The sequence below is a fragment of the Theropithecus gelada genome, chromosome 7a (genome assembly GCF_003255815.1).
Source record: "Theropithecus gelada isolate Dixy chromosome 7a, Tgel_1.0, whole genome shotgun sequence".
NCBI lineage: Eukaryota > Metazoa > Chordata > Mammalia > Primates > Cercopithecidae > Theropithecus > Theropithecus gelada.
The window spans coordinates 18,878,429-18,892,300 of record NC_037674.1 but is presented as its reverse complement, the minus strand read 5'-3'; the positions used below and the strand labels follow the sequence as shown (position 1 = coordinate 18,892,300).

Genomic DNA, 13,872 nt, shown 5'->3' with positions numbered 1-13,872 from the left:
TGTCACTGATTAGATTGGTATTGTCTATATTCCTGATTTTGTATTAAAGTTTGGTGGTATATGTCTTTTGTGCTAATATCCAGTAATTTTTTTCAGACCCTGTGGATTCTTCTAACTTGGACACATGTGGTTCCATCAGTCAGGTCATTGAGCAGTTACCTCAGCCAAACAGGACAAGCAGGTATACAGTGTTTGAAGGGGTTTATTTAAGCGTATTATCGAATTTATTCTTTTATCTGTACCTGTTGCCTGATCCCAAGGATAAAAGGATTAATCTTTTTCTTGTGGATTAGGAAGTGGGACTTGAGGGTTGTATTAGACAGTATTGTATTAGTACTGATAGCTGGAAACTCTTTTGTGACGGTAATAACAATTTTTATACTTACATTATTCAAATCGTGATCTGTCTTGTGCATGTGAAACAAAATAAACATTCCTTCTAGTAGAAAAAAATTACTGAAAAGTATTTAGGGGCCAGAAAAAAAATTATTGAAAAGTATTTAAGATTATGGCTCATGGCTATAATCCCAGCCCTTCGAGAGGCCAAGGCCAATGGATCACTTGAGGTCAGGAGTTTGAGACCAGCCTGGCCAACATGGTGAAACCCCATCTCTACTAAAAACACAAAAATTAGCTGGGCCTGGTGGCGCATGCCTGTAATCCCAGCTATTCAGGAGGCTGAGGCAGGAGAATCGCTTGAACTCGGGAGGTGGAGGTTGCAGTGAGCTGAGATTGTGCCACTGTACTTCAGCCTGAGTGACAGAGCGAGACTCTGTCTCAGAAAAAAAAAAAAAAAATTTAGGAGTATTTTCAGAACTATCAGGCACGTTTTCCATCTATCAACCGAAGTAACCCACCAGTTTTAGATCTAGAATGTTTAATTCATACCCTAAACAGGATTCAATTTTTACCGTGTCTTATGCATATCTTTATAGTATCCATTTTTTGAGTTCATCCTCTGTGTTAGGTCCTATATTGGACATTTGGCATATAGTATAATGTTATTTAATCCTATTCTTAAAGCAGCTGTACAATGAAGACATTGTTATTACTTCCATCTTATACAGGGGAAAATTGATGGGCAAAGAAATTAGATAACTTGCTCTAGAGTACATTGCTAGTAAGTGACAGAGCTGGGCTTTGAACCTGGTCCTTATGACTCTAATGTCTCCTCTTTCTTTCTAACTAGTCAGTGCGTCTCAGTCTTCTGCCCCAATACTTCTAAGGTCTAAGGAGAAAGTAGAGAACATCAGGAGTTTTGGGGTGGTAGAAAGGGGAGGTGGTTAGAGAGGAGAATATTAGCTCGAGATGGTTAAAGACTATCGTCGTTTCTTAAAACGAAATGGTTTTTGGCTGGGCACAGTGGCTCATGCCTGTAATCCCAGCACTTTAGGAGGCTCAGGCAAGAGGATCACTTGAGCCCAGGAGTTTGAGATCAGCCTGGGCAGCCTAGTGAGACGTTGTCTCTACAGAAGAAAAAAAAAAGGGGCTGGGCGCGGTAGCTCACACCTGTAATCCCAGCACTTCGGGAGGCTGAGGTGGGCAGATCACCTGAGGTTGGGAGTTTGATACCAGTCTGGACAATATGGTGAAACCCAGTCTCTATTAAAAATACAAAAATTAGCTAGGTGTGGTGGTGGGTACCTGTAATACCAGCCACTCAGGAGGCTGAGGCAGGAGAATCACTTGAACCTGGGAAGCAGAGATTGCAGTGAGCCAAGATCGCGCCTTTGCACTCCAGCCTGGGCGACAGAACGAGACTCTGTCTCAAAATAAAATAAAATAAAATAAAATAAAAAAATTAGCAGGGCATGATGGTGCATGCTTGTAGCTCCACCTATTCAGGAGGCTGAGATAGAAGGATCATTTGAGCCTGGAGGATTGAGGCTGCAGTAGCCATGATTGTGCCACTGCACGCCAGCCTGGTTGACAGAATGAGACCCTGTCTCAAAAAGAAAAGCTTTTTTGGAGGTGTGTTTTATTTTACAGTCTGTGTTTGTTTGTATGTATTTTTTTTTCCTTGCAAATCAAGTAAAATAAATGCTGTAGAACAACCTGCAAACGAATGGGCTCATTGTGGCCTGCAGAAGTGTTTTATTTGGCCTACATAGGTGGTAAAATGTTAATATATTTGAATTAATTGATAGAATTTTAAAATGGGGAAATTTCTCATAAAGCTTAGAGTTCTAGCTTTTGGCATTTCTTGTCTCTATTGGCAACAGTTGGCTGGAGTTATGAGTAGCAGTCAACCTCTGCTTATATGGAGCATTAGTGCTATGATTTGCCATAGTCACTAAATTCACCATTGTACTTGGACACTGAGGCCAGGTGTTCTTTTGTCGTTTATCATAGTGCTTGTGCTTTTGTTCTTACACCCAGCTGCTTCACTCGTCTATGTTACCTTGCTTTGATTTCTGTGGGCATTTAAGTTTATGGTACCTCTTTAGGAACACGTGCCAGGCTTATCTATGTTTTTGTGGCTCAGCATCCTGGTTTGAGCCAGTGGGGACAGGAAGTATGCACATCCCTCATTGTGAATGAAGCAGTGCTATTTGAGAAGTTTCATGCTACTTCTTCTCATGTTAAATAAATGTGCAGGCACTGTAGCATGTGCTTTAAAGGGGCTTTTGCCATTGAGGAGCTTATAATTTAATAGGAGAGACATGTTAAATGAGTCATTACATCAATAGCTATTCCATTACCACTGTGATCATTGCAAAGAGGAGAAAATATATATATAACCTAATCTGAAGGATAAGGGAGCACCTCTTTGTGGAATACAATCTACACAATAAATATGAATTTGATAGGCATAGTTGAAGGGCTTGGGAGGGCATAGTTGAAGGGCTGCAGATTTCTATGTGCAGTATGCAAGGAGGAGCTTTCCAGACAGAATGAACTGTGTATGCATAGGCCATGAAGCTGGAAAGAATTTGGAGTTGATTCCAAAAGAATAAAATCCCTTCAAAACCCTTTTTTTTTGAGACGGAGTCCCACTCTTGTTCCCCAGGCTGGAGTGCAATGGTGTGACCTTGGGTCACTGCAACCTCTGCCTCCCAGGTTCAAGTGACTCTCTTGCCTCAGTCTCCTGAGTAGCTGGGATTACAGGTGCCCACCACCACTGCCGGCTAATGTTTGTGTTTTTAGTAGAGATGGGGTTTCCCCATGTTGGCCAGGCTGGTCTTGAACTCTTGACCTCAAGTGATCCACTTGCCTCAGTCTTCCAAAGTGCTGGGATTACAGGTGTGAGCCACCTTGCCTGGCCAAATCCACCAAATTTATTCACATTTCCTGTTTTACTTTTGTGTGTGTGTGTGTGTGTGTGTGTGTGCATGTGTGTATTAAGTCGTACATAGTTTTATCACCCGTGTAGGTTTGTGTGTGCACCACTACAGTCAAGATACAGTTCTAACACCGCAAGGATGCTTATTGTTGCCCTTTTATAGCCACACCTACCTCCCTCTTTTGCACCCAAACCCCTGGCAACCATTAATCCATTCTTCATGTGTAAATGTCATTTCAAAATATTATGTAAAATGGGATCATACAGTCTGTAACCTTCAGTGATGGGCTTTTTTTTTTTTTTGAGGCAGAGCCTCACTCTGTTGCCCAGGTTGGAGTGCAGTGGCAAGGTCATGGTTAGTGCAGCCTCCACCTCCTGGGCTCAAGCAATCCTCCCGTCTCAGCCTCGCAAGTAGCTGAGACGACAGGCACATGCCACCACACCCAGCTAATTTTTTAACTTTTTGTAGAGATGGGGTTTTGCTGTATTGCCCAGGCTGGTCTCCAACGCCTGGGCTCAAACGATCCTCCTGTCTCATCCTCCCAGAGTGCAGGGATTACAGGCATGAGCCACCATGCCCATCCCTGGGATTGGCTTTTTCAATCAGCATAACTTTTGGAGATCCATCCATGTGTTTGCATGTATCAATAGTTCATTTTTATTGCTGAGTAGTCTTCCATGCCATGGATGTACCACAGTTTGTTTAACCATTCGTCAATTGAAGGACATCTGGGTTTTTTTTTTCTTGTTTTTGACTACTATGAAGAAGCTGTTATAAACATTTATGAACAGGTTTTTCTTTTCTTTTTTCTTTCTTTTTTTTTTTTTTTTTTGAGGTGGAGTCTTGCTCTGTCGCCCAGGCTGGAATGCAATCTCAGCTCACTGCAACATCTACTCCTGGGTTTAAGTGATTCTTCAGCCTCAGCATCCCGAGTAGCTGGGACTACAGCTGCACATCACCACGCCTGGCTAATTTTTGTATTTTTAGTAGAGATGGGATTTTACCATGTTGACCAGACTGGTCTTGAACTCCTGACCTCAGGTGATCTGCCTGCCTCGGCCTCCCAAAGTGCTGGGATTATAGGTATGAGTCACTGCGCCTGGCCATATGTACAGGTTTTTCTGTGAACGTAAGTCTTCATTTCACTAGGATAAATGCCCAGATTTTCAATTGCTGGGTCATGGTAGTTGCATGTTTGTTTTTTTAAGAAGCTGCCAAACTTTTCTAGAGTGGCCGTACTGTTTTATAGTCCCACCAGCAATGTATGAGTGATCTAATTTTTTTTCATCCTCACTGGCATTTGGTGTTTTCACTATTTTTTATTTTAGCCATTACAAGCCTGTAGTGATACCTCATTGTTGTTTCAATTTGCATTTCCCTAATGGCTAATGATGGTGAGGATCTTTTCACGTGCTTACTTGCTGCCTGTCATTTTCTTCAGGGAAATGTCTGTTCATATTTTTTGCCCATTTTGGGCAAATTGGATTTTTTTTTACTGTTGTGTTTTGAGAGTTCTTTATATATTCTAGATACTACTCTTTTGTAGAATATGTATTTTGCAAATATTTTCTCCCACTCTATCCTTTCTCTTCATAGGGTTTTTCATGGAGCAATTTTTAATTTTGGTGAGAGCTGTTAAATATTTTTAACAGAATAATATAAGTCATTCACTTTAAAAAGGGCTTATAGGCTGGGCGCAGTGGCTCAGGCCTATAATTTCAGCACTTTGGGAGGCCAAGGCAGGTAGATCACTTGAGCTCGGGAGTTTGAGACCAGCTTGGGCAATATGGTGAAATCCTGTCTTTACCAAAAATACAAAAAAATTAGCTGGGGCAGGGTGGCACACATCTGTGGTTCCAGCTACTCAGGAGGCTGAGGTGGGAGGATCGCTTAAGCTTGGGAAGCAGAGGTTGCAGTGAGCCGTGATCGCACCACTGCACTCTAGCCTGGGTGGCATAGTGAGACCCTGCCTCAAAAATAAATGAATAAATAAGTACAATAAAAAGGGCTTATAATGAAAAGCAGAGAGTCCTTCCTCACCCTTGCTCCCTTTTCACAAAGGCAACTCTCTTTAACTGTTTGTGGTTTTACTTCTTTGGGAGGTTATCTTCCTACCTCTAATACTGTTATAAAACTATAAATGTGTTTTATATGTAAAGTAATACTTTTGTATTGTCGTTTCTTGCTTTATCAGATTAAGACAGTTGAGTTCTGATAATGAAAGATGGGATAACTCAGCAACACCCTCCCAATTTTTTTGTTTTGGTTTGTTTTGTTTTAAGACCGAGTTTCGCTCTTGTTGCCCAGGCAGGAGTGCAATGGCATGATCTCGGCTCACTGCAACCTCCGCCTCCCAGGTTCAAGCGATTCTCCTGCCTCAGCCTCCCGAGTAGCTGGGATTACAGGCATGCGCCACCATGTCCGGCTAATTTTGTATTTTTAGTAAAGCTGCGGTTTCTCCATGTTGGTCAGGCGAGTCTTGAACTCCTGACCTCAGGTGATCCACCCTGCTCGGCCTCCCAAAGTGCTGGGATTACAGGCGTGAGCAACCGCACCCGCCCTCCCAATTTTTTTTTTTTTTGTTTTCACCCTCTGAATTTTTGATGGTAATTATTTTAATTCTTCTACTGGCTCCGTTTATATCTCTAAATAATATATTTAAACCTTTGTTTTCTCTTTCCATCAACTTTAGGCGGTGGAGAAAAGTTTAACTTCAATACTGTTTTTTATCTTAATCTGGATTATTTCATCTTTTTCTGATTCATCCAATGGTTCTACAAAATTTTTTTGAGTATTTTCTGTTTTGTTTTTTGAGATGGAGTCTTGCTTTGTTGCCCAGGCTGGAGTGCAGTGGCACCATCTCGGCTCACTGCAACCTCCACCTCCTGGGTTTAAGCGATTCTTGTCCCTTAGCCTCCCTAGTAGCTGGGATTACAGGCGAGTGCCACCATGCCTGGCTGATTTTTGTATTTTTAGTAGAGACGGGGTTTCACCATGTTGGCCAGGCTGATCTTGAACTCCTGACCTCAATTGATCTGCCCATCTCGGCCTCCCAAAGTACTTTCTATTGAGTATTTTGTATGTGCCAGGTGTTCTTGGATTTTGGGGATACAAAGTGATCAGAAGAAATAAAAATCCAAGACCGTAATGTAGCTTACATTCTTATGTAGGGTATAGCAATATATGATAAATAAATAAAATATGTAGTATGTTAGATGCTGAGAAGGGCTGAAGAGATTAATATAGCAGGGAAGGAGAGAGGAAGCAACAAAGGAGTTGCAAGTTTATATAGGGTGTCTAGGGAGTGCTTCATTGATAGGACATTTGATTAAAAATCTAAGTGAGGCCAAGGCAGGAGGATCTCTTGAGCCCAGGAGTTTGAGAGCAGCCTGGACAACATAGTGAGACCCTGTCTCTACAAAAAATACAGAGTAAGCCAGGCATGGTAGTGTGCGCCTGTGATCCCAGCTACATGGGAGGCTGAAGTGGGAGGATCGCTTGAGCCTGGGAGGTTGAGACTGTAGTGAGCCATGATTGCTTCACTGCACTCTAGCCTGGATGACAGAGTGAGACCATATCTTAAAAAAAAAAAAAAAAGTCTAAAGTGAGTAAGTGTATTTGTTGTTATCTGGGATAAGTGTGATCCGTGCGTGGAGAATGGCAAGTGCAAAGACCCTGAGGCATGAGTGTCCCTGGAATATGTGAGAAATAGCAAGGAAGTTAGTGTGGCTGTAGTGGAGTGACGAAGAGAAGTGAGAGAAGAGGTCAGAGAAGTCAAAAGGGAACCAGATTATGTAAGGCATTGTGAGGAATTTGGCTCTCATTTTTAGTGAGATAGAAGGACATTTAAGGGTTTTGAGCGAGGGAATGACATGATCTGATTTAGATTTTTAACAGAATCACTCTGGCTGCTTAATTAAGAATAGACTGAAAGGAGGACAAGGCTGGAGGCAGGAAAACCAACCAGGAAACTATTGACATAATTTAGCAAAATGTGATAGTGGCTGGACCAGGGTTGAAGCAGATGAAGAATGGTGAGATTCTGAGTATTTGAAAAGAGGATTCAAAGATAGATCAGATGTGGAGTGTGAGAGACAAGAAGGAAGTAATAATTATTCCAGGTTTGTTTTGCTTTGGGTAGCCGGGACTACAGATACATGCCACTGTGCCTGGCAGATTCCAAGTTTTTGATTTGAGCAACTAGAGTAATGGAATGACAATTAAAATGGAGAAGACTGCAGGAGGGGAAGTTCAGTTTTAAACATGTGAAACATTGTGCTATCTTTTCAACAGCCAGTTGGATGTGTTGAAGAAGTTATTGGACAGGGAGGCCTGGAGCTCAGAGGGAAAAGTCTAGGCCGGAGATTTAAGTTGCAGACTCATAAGCAGGTAGATAGTATTCTAAACCATGAGTCTGGATGAGGTCATTAAGTGGGTGAATGCAGCTAGAAAAGAGGTCCCAGGTCTCACGGAGCCTACCAGCATTTAGAGATCAGGGACATGAGGTAAAAACACCAAAAGAAACTAAGAAGAGCTCAAAGTGTGTGTGTTGTTTTGTGCTGTTGTCCTTCATTGCTACTTTTCTACCATTTGCAATATTTGCTCTTGAACTTTCTTTCCCTGTGTTTCCCAAGGTCATTTATTTGGTCCTTCCAGTTATATAGATAATGTTCTATTTAGTTCTTGTAAAAATCTTTACTTAGTCTTCTTTCACTTGCTTGGGTCACGGTTCCCAACTTTGCAAATTTATATTTTCACCTCTTTTATGTTTATTAAAGTTATGCTTAATGCTCTTTTTATGAAATATTAATTGCATAGAAGGTTGCAGGGAAGCAAAGATAGCATCTGTAATCCTGCCACCCAGAGGCTAATTGCTGTAAACATTTTGGCATCTTTTCTCTCTTTTTTTGTTCATTCGATTTATATGGTTGACATCATGTGGAAAGTAAAAGTGTATGTTTGCTGATGTTTTGCTTAAAAACATGAACATTTTTCCCATGACAATTAAAACTTAACATATTCCACAGATTTTTTACTTTTATTTTTATTTTTATTTATTTTTATTTATTTATTTATTTTTTTGAGACGGAGTCTCACTCTGTCGCCCAGGCAGGAGTGCAGTGGCCGGATCTCAGCTCACTGCAAGCTCCGCCTCCCGGGTTTACGCCATTCTCCTGCCTCAGCCTCCCGAGTAGCCGGGACTACAGGCGCCTGCCACCTCGCCCGGCTAGTGTTTTTGTACTTTTTAGTAGAGACGGGGTTTCACCGTGTTAGCCAGGATGGTCTCGATCTCCTGACCTCGTGATCCGCCCATCTCGGCTTCCCAAAGTGCTGGGATTACAGGCTTGAGCCACCACGCCCGGCCTACAGATTTTTTATTTTAAAAGTTTAAGCCCACAGAAGAAATGAAAGAGTATACATTTGTTCTGTGTGTTGTACTTTTTTGGTTGGGGATGAATTGTTTAAAACTGTGTTGCAGACATCAGATTTCTCCTTAATATGATGTCCCCTTAAATACTTCAGCATTCATCCCCTGAGAATAAGTACATTATTCTGTATAATCGTAGTACCATTATCACACTTAAATAATTCCGTAATATCTAATTATACGGTTCAGATTTTCCCAGTTGTCTCAAAGATGTCTTTTATTTTGTTTTATTGATTGGTTGGTTGATTGGATCTAAGATCCAAATTCAGGTTCACATTTTGTATTTGATTGTTTCACGCTTTTCTTTTTTTGGAGATAGACTCTTTCTCTGTTGTCGAGGCTGGAGTGAGGTGGGGCAGTCTCGGCTTACTGCAACCTCCACCTCCTGGGTTCAAGCGATTCTGCTTCAGCCTCCCAGGTAGCTGAGACTACAGGCACGTGCCACCACACTGGTTAATTTTTTTTTTTTTTTGAGACGGAGTCTTGCTGTATCGCCCAGGCTGGAGTGCAGTGGTATGATCTCAGCTCACTGCAACCTCCGATTCCTGGGTTCAAGTGATTCTCCTGCGTCAGCCTCCCCAGTAGCTGAGACTACAGGTGCGTGCCACCACGGCCGGCTAATTTTTTGTATTTTTGTAGAGACAGGGTTTCACCATGTTAGCCAGGATGGTCTTGATCTCCTGACCTTGTGATCCACCTGCCTCGGTCTCCCAAAGTGCTGGGATTACAGGCGTGAGCCACCGTGCCCAGCCTAATTTTCGTATTTTTAGTAGAGACAGGGTTGCACCATGTTGGCCATGCTGGTTTTGAACTCCTAACCTTGAGTGGTCCGTCCACTTCGGCCTTCCGAAGTGCTGGGATTATAGGGATGAGCCACTGCGTCTGGCCCTGTTTCAAACATTTTTAATGGTGATATAATATTTTATTAATAGATTATAAATTTAATCATTTCCTTAATGCTGAACTTAATAGGTTGTTTCTCAATAACAGTAGACTTTTAGAAATAAGCTTTCAAAGGATTGTTCCATATTTCAAATTATTTCTTACAATAGAAATTATTAGAATTACTAGGTATGTGTATTTTTAAAGGTTTGATGCATATTTCCAAATGATTCTCCAGAAAGTATTTGTTTATCTATACTCATTAGAAGTGTATGGTGATGCTTATTTCATCTTAGTTTGAGTAACACTGAATAGTAATACAGTATTAAAAATCTGTTTTTTCTAATTTAATTAGCAACAGATGGTTTCTCTGATTTCTTTACATGTTTAAAGATACTTGGCCAGGTGCAGTGGCTCACATCTATAATCACAGCACTTTGGGAGGCCGAGGCAGGCGGATCACCTGAGGTCGGGAGTTCAAGACCAGCCTGACCAACGTGGTGAAACCCTGTCTCTACTAAAAATACAAAATCAGCCGGGCGTGGTGGTACACGCCTGTAATCCCAGCTACTTGGGAGGCTGAGGCAGGAGAATTGCTTGAACCTGGTAGGTGGAGGTTGCAGTGAGCCAAGATTGCACCATTGCTCTTCAGCCTGGGTGACAGAGCGAGACTCTATCTCAAAAAAAAAAAGAAAGAAAAAAGATACTTGTATTGTATTTCTTTTTTTTTTTTTTTTTTGAGACGGAGTCTCGCTCTGTCAACCAGGCTGGAGTGCAGTGGCCGGATCTCAGCACACTGCAAGCTCCGCCTCCCGGGTTCACGCCATCTTCCTGCCTCAGCCTCCCGAGTAGCTGGGACTACAGGTGCCCGCCACCTCACCCAGCTAGTTTTTTTTATTTTTTAGTAGAGACGAGGTTTCACCGTGTTAGCCAGGATGGTATCGATCTCCTGACCTCGTGATCCGCCCGTCTCGGCCTCCCAAAGTGCTGGGATTACAGGCTTGAGCCACCGTGCCCGGCCTTGTATTTCTTTTTTTTATCAGTTGTCTATTCTGTCATTTGTCTATATGTTGAGGTTCTTTGTATGTGTGAATCCTTTATATTTAATGGAGACTAATCTTTTGTTGTATTCCTTGCAGTTATTTTTTCCTAATCAGTTGTCTTTTAGATTTTTAAAAATTCATTGTATTGTATTGTATTGTAAATTTTTTGAGGCAGAGTTTTGCTTTGTTGCCTGGGCTTGAGTACGGTGGTATGATCACTGCTTACGGCAACCTGTGCCTCCCAGGTTGAAGTGACTCTCCTGGCTCAGCCTCCCAAGTAGCTGGGACTATAGGCGTGTGCCACCTTGCGTGGGTAATTTTAGAATTTTTAGTAGAGACAGTGTTTTACCATATTGGCCAGGCTGGTCTTGAATTCCTGACCTCAGGTGATCCAGCCGCTTCGGCTTCCCAAAGTGCTGGGATTACAGATGCGGGCTGATACGCCTGGCCTAAACATTTATTTCATTTTTATTTTTTTGAGACAGGCTCTCAGTCTGTCACCCAGGCTGGAGTGCAGTGGTGCTCTCTCAGCTCACTGCAACCTCCCCCTCCCACGTTCAAGTGGATTCTTGTGCCTCAGTCTCCCTAGTAGCGTTGATTACAGGTGTGTGCCACCACACCTGGCTAATTTTTGTATTTTTAGTAGAGATGGGATTTTGCCATGTTGGCCAGGGTGGTCTCGAACTCCAGAACCTTGAACTCCTGAGCCTCGTGGTCCACCCGCCTCAGTCTTCAAAGTCCTGGGATTACAGGTGTGAACCAACATGCCCAGCCAGTTGTCTTTTAATTTTATTATATATTTTGACCTGTGGCGTTAACTTTTTTTTTTTTTTTTTGAGATGGAGTCTTGCTCTGTCTCCCAGGCTGGAATGCAGTGGCGCGATCTCGGCTCACTGCAAGCTCTACCTCCTGGGTTCACGCCATTCTCCTGCCTCAGCCTCCCGAGTAGCTGGTACTATAGGTGCCCGCCACCACGCCTGGCTAATTTTTTGTATTTTAAGTAAAGATGGGGTTTCACCATGTTAGTCAGGATGGTCTTGATCTCCTGACCTCGTGATCTGCCCGCCTTGGCCTCCCAAAGTGCTGGGATTACAGGTGTGAGCCACTGTGCCCAGCCGGTGTTAACTTATTTTAAAAATATATGGGGTTTGCTTGTGCCCAGTAGTTCAAGGCTGCAGTAAGCTGTGATCGTGCCACTGCACTTTAGCTTGGGAGACAGACTCTGTCTCTTTTTTTTTATCTTGAGATGGAGTCTTGCTCTGTCGCCAGGCTGGAGTACAGTGGCGTGATCTCGGCTCACTGCAGCCCCCACCTCCTGGGTTCAAGCAATTTTCCTGCCTCAGCCCCCTGAGTAGATGGGACTACAGGTGCGTGCCACCACATCCAGCTAATTTTTGTATTTTTAGTAGAGACGGGGTTTCACCATGTTGACCAGGTTGGTCTCGATCTCTTGACCTCGTGATCTGCCTGCCTTTGCCTCCCAAAGTGCTGGGATTACAGATGTGAGTCACCGCACCTGGCCCAGACTCTGTCTCTTAAAAAAAAAAGTAAAAAATAAAAAGTGCGTGTTTGTATTTATATACATATATAAGCTCCTTACCTGAATTTTGTTTGGACTCTCTGGTTCTATATATGTATTCTAAGATTTTTTTACTAAAATATTTCTGTGAACTTTTAAAAAGTTTTCTGAGCCCTTTCTCTGCTCATCCGATGCATATCTTTTCTCGTCACTTGTCAGTAATTCTTCTGAAGGCAAGATTTTTCTACCTCTACTTAAAAATATAAAATTCAAGTGTGTTGATGCCTTATTTTTTCTTCACTTAATTCTGTATAGGATGTTGAATTGTTAATCTTTTAGGTGCTTTTTGTAGAAAGAAACACTATAAAGGTGAGTTATTTTACTTTTTCAGGTTTGGCTAAGAGGTGGTTGGTATGTGTCGGGGGTCAGAGTGCTTTGATTAAAGTGTTCCAAACTATCTGGGAACACATGATTATATCCTTCTGCTGTGTAGTGTTCTGGGAATGTCAGTGGAATCTGCTCCTGCTGTGGAGGAAGAGAAGGGAGAAGAGTTGAAACAGAAGGAGAAAGAGAAGGAAGAAGATACTTCGGGCAATACTACACATTCCCTTGGTGCTGAAGGTAGCCTTGTGCCTTTTGCAGAATAATAGACTGTTCTAACTTCCTTTAACATGATCGTTCAGATGTCTAAATTTCTCCTCTTTATTAGGTTACAGATTTCTCATAATGAAATTGAGAGTCATTAAGAAATTTGCTAGTAATGTAAAATGTTCCACCTAATTTGGTGTTCAGGAATTTGAAGTTCATTGGTTAGCCCCTTTCTGCATATTGAGTTTTCTTCCTTTTGTATTCATTTATTTTTCAAATATTTTTGGAATGTGTACTTTGTGGGGTGGAAGTACAATCTGAATTGCTGTGACTGTGGGTGTAGTTTATGATGTACCTTTAGAAAGCAGACATAGTCTACCGTATTAAGTGCTTATAAGGTTTTATAGTATGAAGTATTTTTACTTTATTACACATTTTCCCCCTTCATCTTTAATACACTTAGTTATTTTTTCATTTTTTATTTATTATTTTGAGACGGAGTCTTGCTCAGTTGCCCAGGTTAGAGTTCAGTGGTGCGATCTTGGCTCACTGCAACCTCTGTCTCCTAGGTTCAAGCCATTCTTGTGCTTCAGTCTCCCAAGTAGCCAGGATTACAGGTGTGCGCCACCACACCTGGCTAATCTTTGTATTTTTAGTAGAGATGAGGTTTCACCTTGTTGGCCAGGCTGGTCTTGATCCCCTGACCTTAAGTGATTCGCCCACCTCGGCCTTCCAAATGCTGGGATTACAGGTGTGAGCCACCATGCTCGGCCACATTTATTTTTTATTTTTGAAAAATTTGGGGGGGCCGGGCGCGGTGGCTCAAGCCTGTAATCCCAGCACTTTGGGAGGCCGAGACGGGTGGATCACGAGGTCAGAAGATCGAGACCATCCTGGCGAACACGGTGAAACCCCGTCTCTACTAAAAAATACAAAAAACTAGCCGGGCGAGATGGCGGGCGCCTGTAGTCCCAGCTACTCGGGAGGCTGAGGCAGGAGAATGGCGTGAACCCGGGAGGCGGAGCTTGCAGTGAGCTGAGATCCGGCCACTGCACTCCAGCCCGGGCGACAGAGCGAGACTCCGTCTCAAAAAAAAAAAAAAAAAAAAAAAAAAAAAAAAAAAAAAAA

The 13,872-nt window shown here is 42.4% G+C and overlaps 1 protein-coding gene across 4 annotated transcripts in view; it reads left to right on the top strand.

Moving 5' to 3' along the window:
• The window catches only part of TP53BP1 (tumor protein p53 binding protein 1), a 117,920-nt gene that overhangs the window by 22,122 nt on the left and 81,926 nt on the right, over window positions 1-13,872 (top strand). For all 4 annotated transcript variants that reach the window (XM_025390759.1, XM_025390758.1, XM_025390757.1 and 1 more), the window contains exons 4-5: window positions 97-181; window positions 12,650-12,777. In XM_025390759.1, coding sequence (XP_025246544.1) covers window positions 97-181; window positions 12,650-12,777 — 213 coding nt within the window. The remainder of the gene's footprint in view (window positions 1-96; window positions 182-12,649; window positions 12,778-13,872) is intronic.